General features: G+C 45.3%; 1 protein-coding gene across 1 annotated transcript in view; it reads left to right on the top strand.

The window, feature by feature from the left end:
• Window positions 1–20,221, top strand: part of LOC134936079 (gastrula zinc finger protein XlCGF17.1-like) — a 58,330-nt gene extending 38,109 nt beyond the window's left edge. Inside the window, exon 2 of the mRNA XM_063930987.1 lies at window positions 18,300–20,221. Coding sequence (XP_063787057.1) covers window positions 18,476–19,360 — 885 coding nt within the window. The 5' untranslated portion in view covers window positions 18,300–18,475 and the 3' untranslated portion in view covers window positions 19,361–20,221. The remainder of the gene's footprint in view (window positions 1–18,299) is intronic.
• Window positions 20,222–21,102: the final 881 nt, after the last annotated feature.

Here is a 21,102-nt window from a genome sequence, read left to right as displayed (position 1 = left end):
TCCCAATCCTCCTCTGGATCATCCAGATGGTCACTGGCAATCTTTAGACGTGCCTGGACATGTGCTGGCTTAAGCAGGGGGACCTTTCGGGTACTGCAGGATTTCAATCCATGACAACGTAGTTTGTTACTAATGGTAACCTTTCTGACTGTGGTCCCAGCTCTCTTGAGGTCATTGACCAGTTCCCCCTGTGTAGTTCTGGGCTGATTCCTCACCGTTCTCAAGATCATTGATACCCCACAAGGTGAGATCTTACATGGAGCCCCAGGTCGAGGGAGATTGTCAATGATCTTGTATTTCTTCCATTTTTTTATAATTGCACCAACAGTTGATCTCTTCTCACCATGCTGCTTGCTTATTGTCAAGTAGCTCATCCCAGCCTTGTGCAGCTCTACAATTTTGCCCCTGGTGTCCTTAGACAACTCTCTGGTCTTGGTAGCAGTCTGAATGAGGGTGTAGACAGGTGTCTTTTATACAGATAACCAGTTCAAACAGGTGCCATTAATACAGGTAATGAGTGGAGGATAGAAGAGCTTCTTAAAGAAGAAGTAACAGGTCTGTGAGAGCCAGAAATCTTGCTGCTTGGTAGGTATCCAAATATTTATTTTCCTCAAGAATATACAAGTAAATTGTATAAAAATCATACAATGTGATTTCCTGTTTTTTTTTTGTTTTTTTCCTTCAGATTCTGTCTCTCACAGTTGAAGTGTACCTATGATGGACATTACAGACCTCTCTCATCTTTTTAAGTGGGTCAACTTGCACAATCGGTGGCTGTCCAAATACTTTTTTTTTCCACTGTGTGTATGTATATGTATATGTACAGTGGGCTATTCCCTCATTATATTGTGATAAATTAAGCAGGTAAAAGGTCTGGAGTAGATTCCAGGTGTGACATTTGCATTTGGAATCTGTTGCTGTTGACTCTAAATATGAGATCCAAAGAGCTGCCACGATCAGTGAAGCAAGCCATCATTAGGCTGAAAAATCAAAACAGACCTATCAGAGAGATAGCAAAAACATTAGGTGTGGCCAAATCAACTGTTTGGAAGATTCTTAAAAAGAAAGAATGCACCGGAGAGCTCAGCAACGCCAAAAGCCCCGAAAGACCATGGAAAACAACTATGGTGGATGACAGAAGAATTATTTCCCTGGTGAAGAAAAACCCCTTCACAACAGTTGCCCAGGTCAAGAACACTCTCCAGGAGGTAGGTGTGTCAAAGTCAACAATCAAGAGAAGACTTCACAAGAGTGAATATAGAGGGTTCACCACAAGATGTAAACCATTGGTGAGCAACAGAAACAGGAAGTCCCGATTAGAGTTTGCCAAACAACATCTAAAAAAGCCTTTACAGTTCTGGAACACTGGACAGATGAGACAAAGATCAACTTGTACCAGAGTGATGGGAAGAGAAGAGTATGGAGAAGGAAAGGAACTGCTCATGATCCAAAACATACCACCTCATCAGTGAAGCATGGTGTTGGTAGTGTCATGGCGTGGGCATGTATGGCTGCCAATGGAACTGGTTCCCTTGTATTATTGATAATGTGACTGCTGACAAAAGCAGCAGGATGAATTCTGAAGTGTTTCAGGCAATATTATCTGCTCACATTTAGTCAAATGCTACAGAACTCATTGGACAGTGATTCACAGTGCAGATGGGCAATGACCCGATGCATACTGCGAAAGCAACCAAAGCGTTTTTTTAAGACAAATAAGTGGAATGTTGTGCAATGGCCAAGTCAATCACCTGACCTGTACTGAGCATGCAATTCACTTGAGGAAGACAAAACTGAAGGAAAAATGCCCCAAGAACAAGCAGGAACTGAAGACATTTGCAGTAGAGGCCTGGCAGAGTATCACCAGGGATGAAACCCAGCGTCTGGTGATGTCTATGCATTCCACACTTCATGCTGTAATTAACGTCAAAGGATTTGCAACAAAGTATTAAAGTGAAAGTTTGATTTAGGATTGTTTAGTTTGTCCCATTACTTTTGGTCCCTTAAAAAGTGGGAGGCACATGTAGAAACTGTTGTAATTCCTACACCGTTCACCTGATTTGGATGTAAATACCCTCAAATTAAAGCGGAAAGTCTGCAGTTAAAGCACATCTTGTTTGTTTTGTTTCAAATCCATTGTGGTGGTTGATAATGTCAAATATTACCTTTAAACATAAAGCTATATACTAATACCGCGGAGCCGCTATGGCCGCTAGACCACGTGCTACGCACTTTGTACGCTATTTGCGTACAGAGTCCTGCACGTGGTACGCACTTGGCGTACACACGCTGCGCTGAGTGTACAAAATACACACAGCAGGCGCACACACAGTCGATAACCTTTAAACCTTGTTAATAAAACACAGTAAGAATATGCTTATACTCTAAACCTCAGTATTGGTAATACTGCAATGATGTAACGCTTAAAATCTTTAACAATGTGTATGCTGTTTGAGCGATTAAGACGCTAAGAGAGCCCTTTGCAGGAAAGTGAAAACACAAGATCGGGTTTGGTTAAAACCACAGCAGCTCTAACACCGCCGTGGATTATTCAGAGTAAAAAGGGGAAAACAGTACAAATTATACACTACAAACTAACAGGGAAATCTAAACAGAATAACAGAGAATAATCGCTACAGAGAATATACATACGTGGGGAATCTTTCGCAAGCGCGGCCTGGAGTCCAGTCCTCAGCTGTTCAGGTAGAAAGCCTTTAGAGACATGAGGTTGGCCAGGCAACAGTGGTCTTTATATACACAACATACATTCACAATACAATGGTCCCTGTAATCTCATTGTTCATTGGACACAGGAATGTGTCTCTACATTACAGGAAAGGTCATAGGTGGATTTGAACAGGTGGGCTGTGTCTTTCCCCAACTGCTCTGGTGGGAGGTATCCTCAGGATTCCCGCTGCATGTGTAATTTACAGCAATGCAGTTAATGTTCATTATCTACTTCTGTACATAACTATACGCAGGAGCGAGCGATCCTTTCCTTACTAACATCGGAATGTTACCCTTAAAATACCCTATAGCTGGATACTAGACACCACCTTTCAACCTTTATCTGACCCTTCCTATCATGCAAAGAGGAATCTCTCTGTCCAGGAACAGTTTAAACTAAACATACTTGCTGAAATGCACTATGTGGGTTAAATATGCTCTGATCGAGTCGCACTCTACACGCTCACAAACTCTACCATAAATGCGCATACCACACGCCAAGGCGCATGGCCGTGGAAGCTCCGTTACGCAAAGTGCGGATATGCGTACGCATGGCAGAGCGAGTGCACACGCAGCGGGCATGTGCATGGGGTTAGTACAAAAGGATATGCATCATGATATTTTTCGACTTTGACATGTGTCCTCATTGCGAGTTGTTCGCTCGGTAAATTTTTTCACATCGCAGCGATTTTCCGCTTAGTGCGCATGCGCAATGTTCGCACTGCGACTGTGCCAGGTAAATTTGCTATGCAGTTAGGAATTTTACTCACGTTTTTTTTCTTCGTTCTGGTGATCGTAATGTGATTGACATGAAGTGGGTGTTTCTGGGCGGAAACAGGCCGTTTTATGGGTGTGTGCGAAAAAACGCTACCGTTTCTGGGAAAAACGCGGAAGTGGCTGGAGAAACGGAGGAGTGTCTGGGCGAACGCTGGGTGTGTTTGTGACGTCAAACCAGGAACGACAAGCACTGAACTGATCGCAGATGCCGAGTAAGTCTGGAGCTACTCGGAAACTGCTAAGAGGTGTGTAATCGCAATTTTGAGAATCTTTTGTTCGCAATTTTAAGAAGCTAAGATTCACTCCCAGTAGGCGGCGGCTTAGCGTGTGCAATGCTGCTAAAATCGGCTTGCGAGCGAACAACTCGGAATGAGGGCCATGGTGTATCAAGCCCAATTTATGAGAAATATGACAATGTCCCAATATTTATGGACCTGACTGTGTGTGTGTATGTGTGTAAGTATGTATGTATATGTAAAAAAAGAAGGTAATCTCTACTGGTATTAGCGGCAAAAGATATTATATATACAAATATAATCACGTTACGTTCCTTTGTGAGAATGTGCTCTTCTTTTGAATTCTTCTCTTACTCCCCAACTTCAGTCTAGATGATACAGTCTCAGACGATTATGTGGAAGGAGAACAGATGAAGAAAGCAATTTTTAATATTGTTTCATCTAATATTTCTTTAGATTCAAGTGATCCCCTTTTATCAAGACCAGATACACAAGGAAAAAGGTAGATCTATGGGTGATGAGCGTACCCCAACTCACAGTAAAGCCAGAAGCTGGTGCCCATAAGGGGCTTCTTTAATTATCTTGACCTCGTTTTGTGAGCCTTCCACCAAAGACTATTTGGAAATGAGTGTACCTAACTCACTTTTAAAGATAGATACGTAAAACACATAAAGGTATCTTTTCCACAGAAATATCTTATGCTTACCACACTCAAGAGAATAATCACAGAGATACTCCTGGGTTTCTTTTATATTCAACGTCCTCAAGCTCTTATAACTTCCAATATAGATGTAATATCATTAGAAGTATAGATGTATCAGTCTCAGCGGTTATGTAGAAGGGGAATAAATAAAGAGAACAATGTGTAATATTGTTTGACCTATTATTCCCTTATATTCAAACGATCCCCTTTATATGGCCCAAACGAAAGGGGAAATAGGTAGATTAATGGGTGAGGAGCGTACCCCAAGTCACAATGAAACCAACAGTAGGTGCCTATAGGGGTTTCTTTAAACTTCTTCACCTCCTTTTTTGTGCACCTTCCACCAAAAGATATTAAAACAGTGCGCACCTAACTCACTTTGAAGCTAGATACGTGAAACACATAAGGGTATCTTTTCCATAACACAATGTCATGCATACCACACTCACAAAAGTAATCGGAAAGATACTCCTATCTGGGTTTCTTTTATATCCAACGTCCTCAAGATATTTGTAACTTTCAATGTAGACGTGATATTATTCAAACTTCCAGGACTGTAAATGTATCAGCCAGTCTTTTTTTATTGTACAAAAACTCCCATAGTTGGGATATTTCACAAAAATACACGCTGATAAAAAAAACCTACATAAAAACAGTCTTTTTCATAAAAACCATATATAACAAAAATAAAATACATCCATGGTAATAAAAAAACAGGAAAAAATACCACCACAATGGAGGAAATCACTGGCAATATAGTTGTTGAACAAATACCTTAGTGTAAATTTCCTGGAGATAAAAAAATAAGATTTTACTTACCGGTAAATCTGGTTCTAGTAGTCCGTAGTGGATGCTGGGGACTCCGTAAGGACCATGGGGAATAGACGGGCTCCGCAGGAGACAGGGCACTCCAAGAAAGAATTAGGACCACTGGTGTGCACTGGCTCCTCCCTCTATGTCCCTCCTCCAGACCTCCGTTAAGGAAACTGCCCGGAAGAGCTGACAGTACAAGGAAAGGATTTTGGAATCCAGGGTAAGACTCATACCAGCCACACCAATCACACCATATAACTCGTGATAAACTTACCCAGTTAACAGTATGAACAACAACAGAGCATCAGACCAACCTGATGCAACCATAACATAACCCTTATGTAAGCAATAACTATATACAAGCATTGCAGAAGAAGTCCGCACTTGGGACGGGCGCCCAGCATCCACTACGGACTACGAGAAATAGATTTACCGCTAAGTAAAATCTTATTTTCTCTAACGTCCTAGTGGATGCTGGGGACTCCGTAAGGACCATGGGGATTATACCAAAGCTCCCAAACGGGCGGGAGAGTGCGGATGACTCTGCAGCACCGAATGAGCAAACACAAGGTCCTCCTCAGCCAGGGTATCAAACTTGTAGAATTTTGCAAAAGTGTTTGAACCTGACCCAGTAGCTGCTCGGCAAAGCTGTAATGCCGAGACCCCTCGGGCAGCCGCCCAAGAAGAGCCCACCTTCCTTGTGGAATGGGCTTTTACTGATTTTGGAGGCGGCAATCCAGACGCGAAATGAGCCTGCTGAATCGTGTTACAGATCCAGCGAGCAATAGATTACTTTGAAGCAGGAGCACCCAGCTTGTTGGATGCATACACAAGGGGCTCATTTGCGCTCGCCACACTGTCGGTCAGCCGGCGGTCGGGCTCCCGGCGCCGGTATGCTGGGCGCCGGGAGCCCGACCGCCGGCCAGCCATAGTGAACCCGGATAAACAACTACTCAGTTTTCCTGACTCTAGCCGTTCTGGCTACATAAACCTTCAAAGCCCTGACTACCTCTAGTAACTTGGCATCCTCCAAGTCATGAGTAATTCTGCCCTGTCCATATGGAACCAGATAGAGGCCTTTATGTGACAAAGCCGCCAATTCTGACACACGCCTAGCCAAAGCTAAGGCCAATAACATGACCACCTTCCACGTGAGATATTTTAACTCCACGGTTGTAAGTGGCTCAAATCAGTGTGATTTCAGAAAACTCAACACCACGTCAAGATCCCAAGGTGCCACTGGTGGCACAAAAGGGGCTGAATATGCAGCACTCCCTTTACAAACATCTGAACTTCAGTAAAAGAAGCCAGTTCCTTTTGAAAGAAAATGGATAGGGCTGATATCTGGACCTTAGTGGATCCCAATTTTAAGCCCAAAGTCACTCCCGACTGTAGGAAGTGAAGGAAACGGCCCAGCTGGAATTCCTCCATAGGGGCATTCCTGGCCTCACATCAAGCAACATATTTTCGCCATATATGGTGATAATGCTTAGCCGTCACGTCCTTCCTAGCCTTTATTAGTGTAGGAATAACCTCATCCGGAATGCCTTTTTCTGCTAGGATCCGGCGTTCAACCGCCATGCCGTCAAACGAAGCCGCGGTAAGTCTTGGAACAGACAGGGCCCCTGTTGCAACAGATCCTGTCTGAGAGGCAGAGGCCCTGGGTCCTCTGTGAGCATTTCTTGCAATTCCGGATACCAAGTCCTCCTTGGCCAAACCGGAACAATGAGTATTGTTCTCACTCCTCTTTTGGGTATGAGAGGAAGAGGAGGAAACACATAAATCGACTGGAACACCCACGGTGTCACTAGTGCGTCCACAGCTATCGCCTGAGGGTCTCTTGACCTGGCGCAATACATTTGTAGTTTTTTGTTGAGGCGGGATGCCATCATGTCCACCTGTGGCAGTTCCCAACGACTTGTAACTGTGTGAAGACTTCTTAATGAAGTCCCCACTCTCCAGGGTAGAGGTTGTGCCTGCTGAGGAAGTCTGCTTCCCAATTGTCAACTCCTGGAATGAACACTGCTAACAGTGCTTTTACGTGATTCTCTGCCCCGCAAAGAATTCTGGTTACTTTCGCCATCGCCACCCTGCTCCTTGTGCTGCCTTGGCGGTTTACATGAGCCACTGCGGTGATATTGTCTGCCTGAATCAGCACCGGTTGGTAGCGAAGCGGAGGCTCCGCTTGACTTAGGGTGTTGTATATGGCCCTTAGTTCCAGGATATTGATGTGCAGACAAGTCTCCTGACTTGACCACAGACCCTGGAAATTTCTTCCCTGTGTGACTGCCCCCCCACCCTCGGAGGCTTGCATCCGTGGTCACCAGGACCCAGTCCTGAATGCCGAACCTGCGACCCTCGATAAGGTGAGCACTCTGCAGCCACCACAAAAGAGACACCCTGGCCCTGGGGGATAGGGTGATCAGCCGCTGCATCTGAAGATGCGATCCGGACCACCTGTCCAACAGATCCCACTGAAAGGTCCTCGCATGGAACCTGCCGAAGGGAATGGCTTCGTATGACGCCACCATCTTTCCCAGGACTCGCGTGCATTGATGCACCGACACCTGTTTTGGTTTTAAGAGGCCTCTGACCAGAGTCACGAGCTCCTGAGTCTTCTCCGCCGAGAGAAAAACCTTCTTCTGGTCTGTGTCCAGAATCATGCCCAAGAAGGGTAGACGCGTCGTAGAAATCAGCTGCGACTTTGGAATATTCAGAATCCAGCCGTTCTGTTGCAACACCTCCCGAGAGTGTGCTACGCTGATCAGCAACTGCTCTCTGGACCTCGCCTTTATGAGGAGATCGTCCAAGTATGGGATAATTGTAACTCCTTGCTTTTGCAGAAGCACCATCATTTCTGCCATTACCATGGTAAATATTCTCGGTGCCGTGGACAGACCAAACGGCAACGTCTGGAATGGGTAATGACAATCCTGTACCACAAATCTGAGGTACGCCTGATGAGGTAGATAAATGGGGACATGAAGGTAGGCATCCTTTATGTCCAGAGACGCCATATAATCCCCCCCTTCCAGGCTTGCGATGACCGCTCTGAGCGATTCCATCTTGAACTTGAACCTTTTCAGGTATATGTTCAGGGATTTTAAATTCAATATGGGTCTGACCGAACCGTCTGGTTTCGGTACTACAAACATGGTCGAATAATAACCCTTTCCTTGTTGAAGGAGGGGAACCTTGACCACCACCTGCTGAAGATACAATTTGTGAATTGCAGTTACCCTGTCTCCCTCTCGTGGGGGGAAGCCGGCAGGGCCGTCGGTGAGGGGGCATCTTCTCAAAGTCCAGCTTGCATCCCAGAGACACAATATCTATTGCCCAGGGAGCTAACAGGGAGTGAACCCACTTGTGGCTGAACTTCCGCAGGCGTGCCCCCACCGGGCATAGCTCCGCCTATGGAGCCCCAGCGACATGCGGTGGATTTTTGTAGAGGCCGGGGAGGACTTCTGTTCCTGGGACCTAGCTGTGTTGTGCAGCTTCTTTTTTACTCTGCCCCCGCCTCTGGCAAGAAAGGATGCACCTCGAACTTTCTTATTTCTTTGTTCTAAAGGCTGCATTTGATAATGTCGTGCTTTCCTAGGCTGTGTAGGAATATAAGGCAAAACAACAGAATTACCAGCTATAGCTGTGGAGACCAGGTCCGAGAACCCTTCTCCACACAATCCTCAGCCTTCCATATGCCTCTTAAGTCGACTCGGCATCATCTGTCCATTGCATATTCTACAGGACGTGTCGAGCAGAAATCGACATAGCTTTATCTCTAGGACCCAGTACACTCATGTCTCTTTGGGCATTATTTATATATATATATATATATATATATATATATATATATATATATATATATATATTTTCCAATACAATCCCGGCACTCCCTCTCCCACTGGCAACGTGCTGTGGTGCCCTCCTAGAGAAACAAAGCTGATCCTCAAAATATGCAGCGGAGACCGGCGGCACTCAAACAGACTCGAATCTTATAAACCAAAATGCGGTAAAGTTTATTCCGACATGTTTCGGGGAACTCCCCGTCCTCAGGGTCTAACAAACCAAACTAAACCACAGTGAATGCTTTCCCTAGCTTCCCGTACTTTGCAGTAATATAGTTAACTTAGCAGCATATTTAATTAGGGTTGACTTCAGGACTAACTAGCTGAATGGTATATTGGTCAATGTGATTTATGCAACAGCTCTTTTAATGTGTATGTCATTATGTAGTTGAATCATAGTCATGTCTATTTTTCATGCATATTCTTTTTGTCTGGTCTATCTGTTTGTTTAATTACTTTTTCAGGTTGCTTAGGTAACTCCCCTGTGTCGTGGGCCAATCGTGCGGCGCAGGGTCCGGTGACGCGCTGGTACGTTTCCGGCCGGGGCGGTTAGTGGAGTTGCACGTCAGCGTCCTGTTGCCATGGTGACGGCCCGGCGCGACGTCCACTGATGTCATCGGCGGGCGACTCCGGCGTGCCGCCGGACTCCGGGGCGGGCGCTTGGTGCCGGGACACAGGTGAGTATAGTTATGTATGTCTCATTATTGTTTGGTGTGTTTACAAGCATTCACTGTGGTTTAGTTTGGTTTGTTAGACCCTGAGGACGGGGAGTTCCCCGAAACATGTCGGAATAAACTTACCGCATTTTGGTTTATAAGATTCGAGTCTGCTTGAGTGCCGCCGGTCTCCGCTGCGCATATATATATGTGTGTGTGTGTATATATATATATATATATATATATATATATATATATATATATATATATTATAATCTCTTGAGACAACATCTTTTATATATCTCTATATATACATATATCTATATCTACATACTAGGGTCTCAACCTCTGCTGATAAGGTACCTGTTCACGCTGCCCCAGTGCTATAAACCCATGCAGACACAATCGCCGGTCTGAGTAGTGTACCAGAATGTGCACGCTATCTGCAGGATCCCTGAGAATAGCTGTTACGACAGGTTACCTTTTGGGCAAACGTGACACCCTAGGGGAAGATTCCCATCGTATCCTGGCCCTAGTGGGGAAAGGATACTGCCTGAGAATTCTTTGTGGGAAACTGCAGTCTCTTGTCTGGAGATTCCCGCTCTTTTTCCTCATGAGAGGAGGGAAATTTACCTCAGCTTTCTTCCCCTTACACCTGTGTACCCTTGTTTCAGGGACAGATGAGTCATCAGTGATATGCAAATCATCTTTTATTACAATAATCACATATTGAATACTTTTCTGCCATTTTGGCTGTAACTTTGCATTATCGTAGTCGACACTGGAGTCTATCTCCGTGTCGTTATTATTTTGGATAGTGAGCATTGAGAGACACTGAAGGTCTCTGCGACAGAGGGACAGACATGGGTAGATTTCCTGTCTGTTCTCTAATCTTTTGTGCAATAAATTCACCTCAGCACTTAATTACACATATCCAAAAGGTGTCGCGTTGTCGACGGAGACACCCTCACACACACACATTTGCTTTATCTCCTTCTTAGGGGGACCTTTTACCTCAGACATGTCGACACACACGTACCGACACACCACACACACAGGGGATGCTCTATTTGAAGACAGTTTCCCCACAAGGCCCTTTGGAGAGACAGTGAGAGAGTATGCCAGCACACACCCCAGCGCTATATGACTCAGGAATCACACAGTAACGTAGTATTACCCCAGTAGCTGCTGTATACATTGTTTTTACGCTAAATTTATGTGCCCCCCCCCCTCCTTTCTTTTCACCCTCTTCTATCGTGCTTCTGCAGGGGTGATCCTGGGGAGCTTTCTCTCAGCGGAGCTGTGGAGAGAAAATGGCGCTGGTGAGTGCTGAGGAAGAAGCCCCGCCCCCTCAGCGGCTGGCTTCTGTCCCGCGATTTTGTGAAAAATAACGGCGGGGGCTCATGCATATATACAGTGCCCAGCTGTATATATGCTCTATTTTGCCAAGAGGTACTCAATTGCTGCACAAACCCCCCCCCCTCTGTGCCCTGCACCCTACAGTGACCGGAGTGTGTGGGTTAGTGTGGGAGCAATGGCGCACAGCTGCAGTGCTGTGCGCTACCTCGACGATTTTGATGTCGTCTTGCTTCTCTCGCTGGCTTCTGTCTTCTGGCTCTGTGAGGGGGACGGCGGCGCGGCTCCGGGAACGGACGACTAAGGGTGATTTCCTGTGTTCGATCTCTCTGGAGCTAATGGTGTCCAGTAGCCTAAGAAGCGCAAACTATCCGCAGTTAGTAGGTTTGCTTCTCTCCCCTCAGTCCCACGTAGCAGAGAGTCTGTTGCCAGCAGATCTCTCTGAAAATAAAAAAATCCTAATAAAATACTTTCTTATTAGCAAGCTCAGGAGAGCTCACTAAAATGCACCCAGCTCTGTCCGGGCACAGATTCTAACTGAGGTCTGGAGGAGGGACATAGAGGGAGGAGCCAATGCACACCAGTGGTCCTAATTCTTTCTTGGAGTGCCCTGTCTCCTGCGAAGCCCGTCTATTCCCCATGGTCCTTACGGAGTCCCCAGCATCCACTAGGATGTTAGAGAAAAGAAGATAAAGTGTCACAGTGTAATATATGGTCTTACATATGGCTTTTATGAAAAAGACTGTTTTTATGTATGTTTTATTTTATCAGCGTGTATCCTTGAAGCTTGAATAATATCACGTTACAAATATCTTGATGACGTTGGATATAAAAGAAACCCAGATAGGAGGTCCCTAACTAAGCATAGGTCCAGGGCTTGGACCACACAAAGTCGGCTCGGGCCCGACCACCCCCGAGCAGCCGTGAAGTGGCCTGGAGGCTTATCATATCTTTTGCAAAACATATGTAACGAAGAGCTCTAAATTTCCTATTATTACATAGTATATAGTTCTTCTTACTAACAGCCAGCAGAGTGCGTGGGAAAAATCCCTTTTGTATTTCTTGTATAGAGTAACCCCCTCCCGCAGCACCTGGGGATTGTTACCAGCTTGATTAGAGCAGTTTTCCACTATTTATTGCAGTTCAGAGAGGCATAGATGGAGCCAGCATTAGGAGGGCATGCTGGGTCCTGTGGTGCCATTTGGAGGATACAGGGGTGCCTCCAGGTAAACTAGCTCTCAATCTGGATATGTTCTGTATGTTCCATTATCATGTGGCCATACATTAAGCAATTGTATGACCCATAGTGGATGTCATTATTATTATGCTGTGTATGGGTTTGGGGAGTGGTACCTCCCAGGTCTGGTGGGGCTGGGCCACCTTGGGGTAGCATGCCATATTATTTATTTAGCACTTATGTAACACTCCTATTTTTTCACTAATATTACTCTTTTGAGTATTTTATTAACACCCTTATTTTTGTAGCACTTTCTAACCCATAGCTTCTGCTTCTTTCTTAACACATATTAACACTTTAGTATTTCAATGGTGTGCTGCCCTGGGGTGGTCGGGCCTGAGCCGACTTTGTGGGGTAAAAGCCCTGGACCTATGCTTAGTTAGGGACCTCCAGTAATAGAGCAGCCGTGAAGTGGCCTGGAGGCTTATCATATCTTTTGCAAAACATATGTAACGAAGAGCTCTAAATTTCCTATTATTACATAGTATATAGTTCTTCTTACTAACAGCCAGCAGAGTGCGTGGGAAAAATACCTTTTGTATTTCTTCACTATTTATCCTGCATGCACCCAACAAGCTGGGTGCTCCTGCTTCAAAGCAGACTATTGCTCACTGGACCTGTAGCACGATTCAGCTTGCACATTCTGCGGCTGGACTGCCGCATCCTAATTCAGTAAAAGCCCATTCCACGAGGAAGGTGGGCTCTTCTTGGGCGGCTGCCCGAGGGGTCTCGACTTTACAACTTTGCAGAGCCGCTACTTGGTCGGGTTCAAACACTTTTGCAAAATTCTACAAGTTTGATACCCTGGCTGAGGAGGACCTTGAGTTTGCTCATTCGGTGCTGCAGAGTCATCCGCACTCTCCCGCCCGTCTGGGAGCTTTGGTATAATCCCCATGGTCCTCACGGGGTACCCAGCATCCACTAGGACGTCAGAGAAAATAAGAATTTACTCACCGGTAATTCTATTTCTCGTAGTCCGTAGTGGATGCTGGGAGCCCGTCCCACGTGCAGACTCTCTGCAATACATGTATATAGTTATTGCTTAACTAAAGGGTTATTGTTATGAGCCATCTGTTGAATGAGGCTGTTATTATTCATACTGTTAACTGGGTATAGTTATCACAAGTTGTACGGTGTGATTGGTGTGGCTGGTATGAGTCTTACCCTGGATTCCAAATCCTTTCCTAGTAATGTCAGCTGTTCCGGGCACAGTTTCCCTAACTGAGGTCTGGAGGAGGGGCATAGAGGGAGGAGCCAGTGCACACCAGATATAGTACCTAATCTTTCTTTTAAGGGTGCCCAGTCTCCTGCGGAGCCCGTCTATTCCCCATGGTCCTTACGGAGTACCCAGCATCCACTACGGACTACGAGAAATAGAAATACCAGTGAGTAAATTCTTATTATTTGCACGATCACCACCTCGTGACGTGGCAGGGATGTGATCTACTATTTTGTAATGCACAGATGTTAACGAATGTTGCATCTGTACCGAAGTGGCGTGCCACTGGCTGGTCACTTTTCCTAGATTGTAGGGCTGCCCTGATGGCTGACCTATGCTGGGCCTTCCTTTCTTTAAAATGGCACTGTGTTTTGCCGCGTAGTACAAACTACACGGACACATTAAAACATATATGACGAACATGGAGCTACAAGTGAGAGGCCAATGGAGATTTTCTTTGCCTGTGTGAGGGTGTGTGATAAAATCACCCGTCAGCAGAGCCGTAACTAGGCATTTTAGCGCTGTGTGCAAGAAATTACATTGGCGCCCCCCCCCCCCCCCCCCATGCAAGATAGGAGCAGTGCGCGGCGTAGGCGCGCAAAACATATATAGGGGCGTGGCTTCATGGGGAAGGGGCGTGACCACAAAATAATAGCAATTCATACTACGATCCACAGTAGTCTCCATTATTCAAATTACGCTGCTCAGTAGCGCCACTACACCAGGTAGAGCCCCTTTTATACATTACAGCAGACAGCGTCCCCCTTTTTACACATTACAGCAGACAGTCCTCCTTTTTACACATTGCGGCAGCCATGCCCCCTTTTTGCACATTGCAGCAGCCAGACCCCCTTTTTACACATTGCAGCAGCCAGGACCCCTTTTTACACATTGCGGCAGCCAGGACCCCTTTTTAAACATTGCAGCAGACAGTCCCCCTTTTTACACATTGCGGCAGCCAGTCCATCTGTTTTACACATTGCGGCAGCCAGTCCCCCTTTTTACACATTGCGGCAGCCAGGCCCCCTTTTTACACATTGCGGCAGCCAGGCCCCCTTTTTACACATTGCGGCAGCCAGTCCCCCTTTTTACACACTGCGGCAGCCAGTCCCCCCTTTTTACACATTGCGGCAGCCAGTCCCCCTTTTTGCACATTGCGGCAGCCAGTCCCCCTTTTTACACATTGCGGCAGCCAGGACCCCTTTTTACACATTATGGCAGACGGTGTCCCCCAGAGAGAGCGAGAGAGAGGGCTATACTTACCTTCTCCCCGCTGACAGGCTCCTCGTGCTGGCATCTCCCTCTCTGTGCAGGCAGATGAGAAGGAGGAGGAGGGAGGGGGACTGTAGCCGCAGCAGCGCTATGTCATTGGTAGTAAGCACCGCTGCAGCATCCCCCTCTCCTTCCGTATAGGCTGCCCGGCGCTGCTGGGGATGATGGGATGGAGGAACCGCATCCCAGCATCCACAGCAGCGCCGGGCAGCCTATACGGAAGGAGAGGGGGATGCTGCAGCGGCGCTTACTACCAATGACATAGCGCTGCTGCGGCTACAGTCCCCCTCCCCCCTCCTCCTTCTCACCTGCCCGGTGCTGTAGCTCTCCTCCCTGCACAGCGCGGCTGCGGCACATGGCGCAGACTTAGAGGCGGCATGTAATGAGTCAATTTGACTCATTACATGCCGCTGTTCGTGCGCCCTCAGGGCAACTGTGCTGTGTGCCAAGCCCACTTGGCACACACGTAGTTATGGCCCTGCCCGTGAGCATGTAGCTGCACGTTGTGCAGCCCAGGCGTTTAAAACAACCCGCTTTATGACTGTGGAAAAGTTGGGCAGCAGAGGGATTTTTAAAGCCAGTTACATCATTTTTAAAGACTACATTTTTAATATTCGCACTCCTGGTATAGCATGGCATGTTCTTACTGCGTTTAAGGGAGGCTAAATTAGGGACAGAGGCTACAATCAGCCACATTTGCTTAATTTGTTTACTTGTTCTCACACTGGCAGTGTTGAATTCATTGACCCACGTCACTTTGTCATCCGTGTGTTTAGTGCCTTCTTTCTGTAGTAGCTCAATTCTGTTTATAGACATAATTTTGGCCCGTGCTTGTTTCAAGATGTTTGTGGGGGTAACCTCTCTGTGAGAATTTCTCAGACATGGCGTTTAACTGAATCTCAAGTTCCTCGGGTTCGCTGGTGATGCTGCGGACCCGAAGAAACTGTGAGTAGGGAAGACCTCTGACCAAAATTCTTGGGTGAAAGCTGTCATATCGCAACAAAGTGTTGCGGTCAGTGGGTTTGCTGTACAATGAGGTCTGAATATGTCTATTGTGGGTTTTGATGTTAATGTCCATGAAGCAAATCTCTGTCATATGTGTAGTCACTGATAACTTGACTGTACTGGGGTACCTGTTGTGATCTTCAATCAGCTTGGCCAATGACAATTCGTCATGGGTCCAAAACAGAAGGAGATCATCTATATAGCGGTAGTAAAGTGAAATGTGCTCTACAATAGTGGGGTTCTCAAAGAACAAGGAACGTTCCACCTCCCACATGTAGGCATTAGCCAGCGACGGGGCCACTGCCGACCCCATCGCACACCCGGTTTTCTGTTTAAAAAAACTGCCCATTGACAAGAAAGTAGTTATGGGTCAAAGTGAATTCAAGCAATGTTACAAATAAATTGACATCGGGCCCCGTGTACAATTTGTTATGAGTGATCAACCATTTGACTGCTGCTATACCTGCCTGGTGCGGAATGCAGGTATAGAGGCTTGTTACGTCTAGTGTGGTGAGTATAGTGCCATCCCGTACCTCCCCAAATGACAACAATTTCCTCAGAAGCACATTTGAATCCTTCAGATGCGTGAACATGGCTTGTACGCAAGGCTGCAGGTAAGCATCTAAATAGATAGCTATAGGTTCGCACAGCGACCCACTGGCGTAAATGATAGGTCTGCCAGTGGGACGCTGTGCATCCTTGTGTATTTTTGGAATGGCATAAAATATTGGGATAACAGGATGCACACAAGACAATTTATTGTGGCTCTCCTGTGAAATCAAGCCTTCAGACAAGGCATCTGTCAGGATGCTATCTAGTGCGGTTCACTTGCTAATAGACTGTACGTGTCTCTATCTGCTAGAAGGCGGTCACATTCCGAGATATAGTCCTGTTTATCAAGAACCACGATGCCACCCCCTTTTTCCGCTCCCCTGATGATTATATCCTGTCATTCTGTCAGGGAATTAAGGGCAGTCTGTTCATCTCTGGTAAGGTTGTTGAAGACCTGCATGGGAGGGTTCATTCCGTAAATTCTCCATCATGTGGGTGAATGTCCTGAATGATGCATTTTGTGACACTGGGTCAAACTTGGAAGTTGTTCCTAGTTTACGTATCTGTGGTGGAAGATCCTTCACTGTAGCATGATCCGGTTTCCTCTCAAAGTGTTCCTTTAGTTTCAATGTCCTGTTTAATTTAAAAGTCTCCACTTTCCATTTGAATTTGTCAGGGGCTTTAGTAGGTACATATGCCAGGCCTTTGGACAGGACAGCAATCTCAGCTGGGGATAAACTTGCTGAGGACAAATTGAAGATTAGGTCCGCGTCGACCTGGGGGTCTTCCTCCCCGCTTGCCGCCTCGACTGGCCACCCCGTCTGGTGGATTTTTTCGTCTGCCGGACGTGATCGCCCGGATCTTTACCCCTGAAGGGGCTCCCTGAGAAGAAGCTGTATTGTCTGATATTGACACCTCATCGGTGTCACTGTCCGACGTGCTATACTGCATTCTTTGTGTCCTACGTCTGCGTGGGCCTGTGAATTTTCTTTGTGAAGGAGGTCCCGTGCTGTTAGCCAACCAAGTGTAGACACGGTGTTGTTCGTAATCTGCTTCAACTTTGCGTAACTTGTCTTTCTTATATTTAACCAGCTCAATTCTGTAAGACTCAATTTGATTCTTGAGTTTGTCCAGAAATTTAATAGATTTATCCTCCGTGACCGAGCTCAGGTGGGCTTCTTCAAATGTCCTCCATTTTTCCCTTGCATCGTTAACTTTGCGAGTGGACGTTATATAAATCAAATTTTTTCAGCAAAATTAGTGCTCATTAAATTTGGGGTACATAAAAAACGGGTATAAGTGTATATTTGGGTAATTTTAGGGGACTAAAAAAAAGTGGAAACGGACTGCTTACTCCCACCTGCAAGCCTAAAAACACTTGTCCTACTTATTAAACACCCCAATATACCTGTCTCATACCTTGTACCCCAATTTCCATCACTTTGCATTTTTTGACCCCAAAAATGACGTCATTATTGGCTAATTAAAAATAATTAAAAACTTCAAAGTGCCTCATTAGTCATTCAGGGGGATGTACCAGGGGTTCAGAACCAAATCCCAACATTTTTAGCTTTAAATAGGTATTATGCACTACTTACCAACAGCTCAAAGATGGTGAAGAGAAACCACGATAAACCCTATGGAGACTTATCGATAATAACTTATCGCCGCTAACAGGATACCAAATGATTGCATTTGTGATAAGTTATCAATATACTGCAGCTAATTGGATACTTCCTAACTGTCATTCTCTGTACTGCACATCTGACTGGAAATGGGAGCCCAGCAATTAGGCAACATACATAAAGATACATCATGTTCCTTATACAATATAACACTACAGCTGATTACAATGGTGATCTTCAGGCTATTAAATAACATTTTTGTTTTGTTTATTACAGGTAATTTAAGGAGCTGGAATCCAACTAATAATAGAATACAAGGCTGCAGAAAGAGACAATGTGGAAATGAATCTTGTTTCCTGCTCTAGCCAACTAAAGATATAATTTCTTCTTAAGCTTCTGAATGGTTCAAAGAAACTATTTTCATTTTCTGGATAGAAGTTTTTAACTTATACATGATGAGTCTCACAGGAGAGAGACCACATCTGTGCTCTGAGTGTGACAGAAGCTTTACATGTAAATCACATCTTATCAGACATCAGAGGAGTCACACAGGAGAGAAACCATTTACATGTTCTGAATGTAGGAAGTGTTTTTCCCATAAGTCATCTCTTGTTATTCATCAGAGGAGTCACACAGGAGAAAAACTATTTACATGTTCTGAATGTAGGAAGTGTTTTCCCCAGAAGTCATCTCTTGTTATTCATCAGAGGAGTCACACAGGAGAGAAACTATTTGAATGTTCTGAATGTAGGAAGTGTTTTTCCAATAAGTCGTATCTTGTTATACATCAGAGGAGTCACACAGGAGAGAAACCATTTACATGTTCTGAATGCAAGAAGTGTTTTCCCCGGAAATCAGAGCTTGTTATACATCAGAGGAGTCACACAGGAGAGAAACCATTTGAATGTTCTGAATGCAAGAAGTGTTTTCCCCTGAAATCAGAGCTTGTTATACATCAGAGGAGTCACACAGGAGAGAAACCATTTGAATGTTCTGAATGTTGGAAGTGTTTTTCCCAGAAGTCATCTCTTGTTATTCATCAGAGGAGTCACACAGGAGAGAAACTATTTGAATGTTCTGAATGTAGGAAGTGTTTTTCCAATAAGTCATATCTTGTTATACATCAGAGGATTCACACAGGAGAAAAACCATTTACATGTTCTGAATGTAGGAAATGTTTTTCCCGGAAGTCAGTTCTTGTTATACATCACAGGAGTCACACAGGAGAGAAACCATTTACATGTTCTGAATGCAACAAGTGTTTTACTAGAAAGAAAACACTCAGTAATCACATGCAGAGTCACTCTGAGGGCCTGAATGCAGCTTGTGTATCATAAGTAATGTAACTTATCACAACTGTATGAATTCAATGGAGACAATATTTTTTTTCTGAATGTGACAAGTGTTTTATATAAATGACTCTTGATAAAGACAGGAGAGGTCAGACAAGTGGACCTGGAGGTACTTTTCCCCTTGGGAAGGTCTCTGTGTTAGGAACTAGAGCTGCAGTATAACAATAGCCAATGACCGTGGGACTGCCATTACTGAGCTCTGTAATATACAGCTGTTCTGCTCATGCAGGTGCTGGGACTAGTAGAGACTTCCAGCAGCTCCTCTCAGTACTGGGATTCCTTCTCTGACCAGCAGGGCTATGAGTGCTGGGTATTTCTACAGGAACAATGTATGCTGTTCTGTTTCACCATATGGGTTATATTTACTAAATATCAGTTTTTCAAAGCCACTGATTCTCGCTGTCTATGATCGCTGGATGATAAAGGGCAGTAATAATACATGTAAATTCAGGCTTGTTTTGCTTGTATTTCTATTGCCCTTTATATCCAGCACACAAATGGAGTGAAAATCTCTGGCTTTCAAAAAAACTATGTGTAGTAACTACAGTATACCCGCTACAGGTCTTTCCTCTGGTCTCTATACCTCCGTGTTCTTTCTCTAATACCTTTTATATTACGACTATTACTGTTTAGTAAAATGGTGCAAGTAAAACACTGGTCATCTGTATCCCATAGCAACCAAATTATAACACTTGTTTGTTTGCTGGCACTAGACAGCTAATAGCTGATATATGGTTGCTATGGGTTACAGCACATGCTTGCTTTCCACATCATGTAACTAAATAAGTTCCAAGTTGTGCGCATTGGGCCTAATTCAGATCTGATCACAGCAGCAAAATTGTTAGATAATGGGCAAAACTATGTGCACCGTGGTGGGGGGGGGGGGCCAGATATAACATGTGCAGAGAGAGATAGATTTGGGTGGGTTATTTGTTTCTGTGCAGGGTAAATACTGGTTGCTTTATTTTTACTCTGCAATATTAATATCAGTTTGAACACACCCCACCCAAATCTAACTCCCCCTGCATGTTATATCTGCCCCCCCCCCCCCTGCAGTGCACATGTTATATCTGCCCCCCCCCTGCACTGCACATGGTATTGTCCATCAGATAACAATTTTGCTGCTGCGATCAGATCTGATTTAGGGCTCCTGTGTACTAGGATAATAGTAAAGTTCCTTCACAATAAATGAAACTAGTATGACAGTAATAATATACACGATAATAACTTTGACATAGGGGGTCATTCAGACCTGTACACAGCCGTGCATCTGTACGCAGCGGCTGCATTTGGGTGGTCTGCGCACATGCACTGGCTGCAGTGCACGTGTGACCCTTCTCGCGGCTGCATCTATGAAGGATGTGGCCACAAGATGATTGGGGGTGGGGTGCGGTGGACCCATCGAGGGCATGCCGTGACTGTTTTCGGTGCGTGATGTCCCATGCAGCAGCTCCATTTATAAAAAATGGCGGCTGACCTTCTGACAGCGCAGACAGGCTGCGCTGCCAGGGGTCAACATTAGTTTGATGTGTCCACAATCTAATTGCAGATGCATCAGGAGGCAGACCATCACACATACCGGGCAGCCTTGTCCTGTGCTGGGTGGCCCCCAGCATGTGAGGAGATGGACGCAGATCTGGCTGCATATATCTCTGAATCAGGTCCATAGTACTCAGTGATGTAACGCAGACAGATCTGTCCTGTATGTAGACTGAAGGACCATGTAC

This window comes from Pseudophryne corroboree, chromosome 6 (genome assembly GCF_028390025.1).
Source record: "Pseudophryne corroboree isolate aPseCor3 chromosome 6, aPseCor3.hap2, whole genome shotgun sequence".
Lineage (NCBI taxonomy): Eukaryota > Metazoa > Chordata > Amphibia > Anura > Myobatrachidae > Pseudophryne > Pseudophryne corroboree.
The sequence above is the reverse complement of the archived record's forward strand: the minus strand, read 5'-3'. Positions and strand labels throughout refer to the sequence as shown.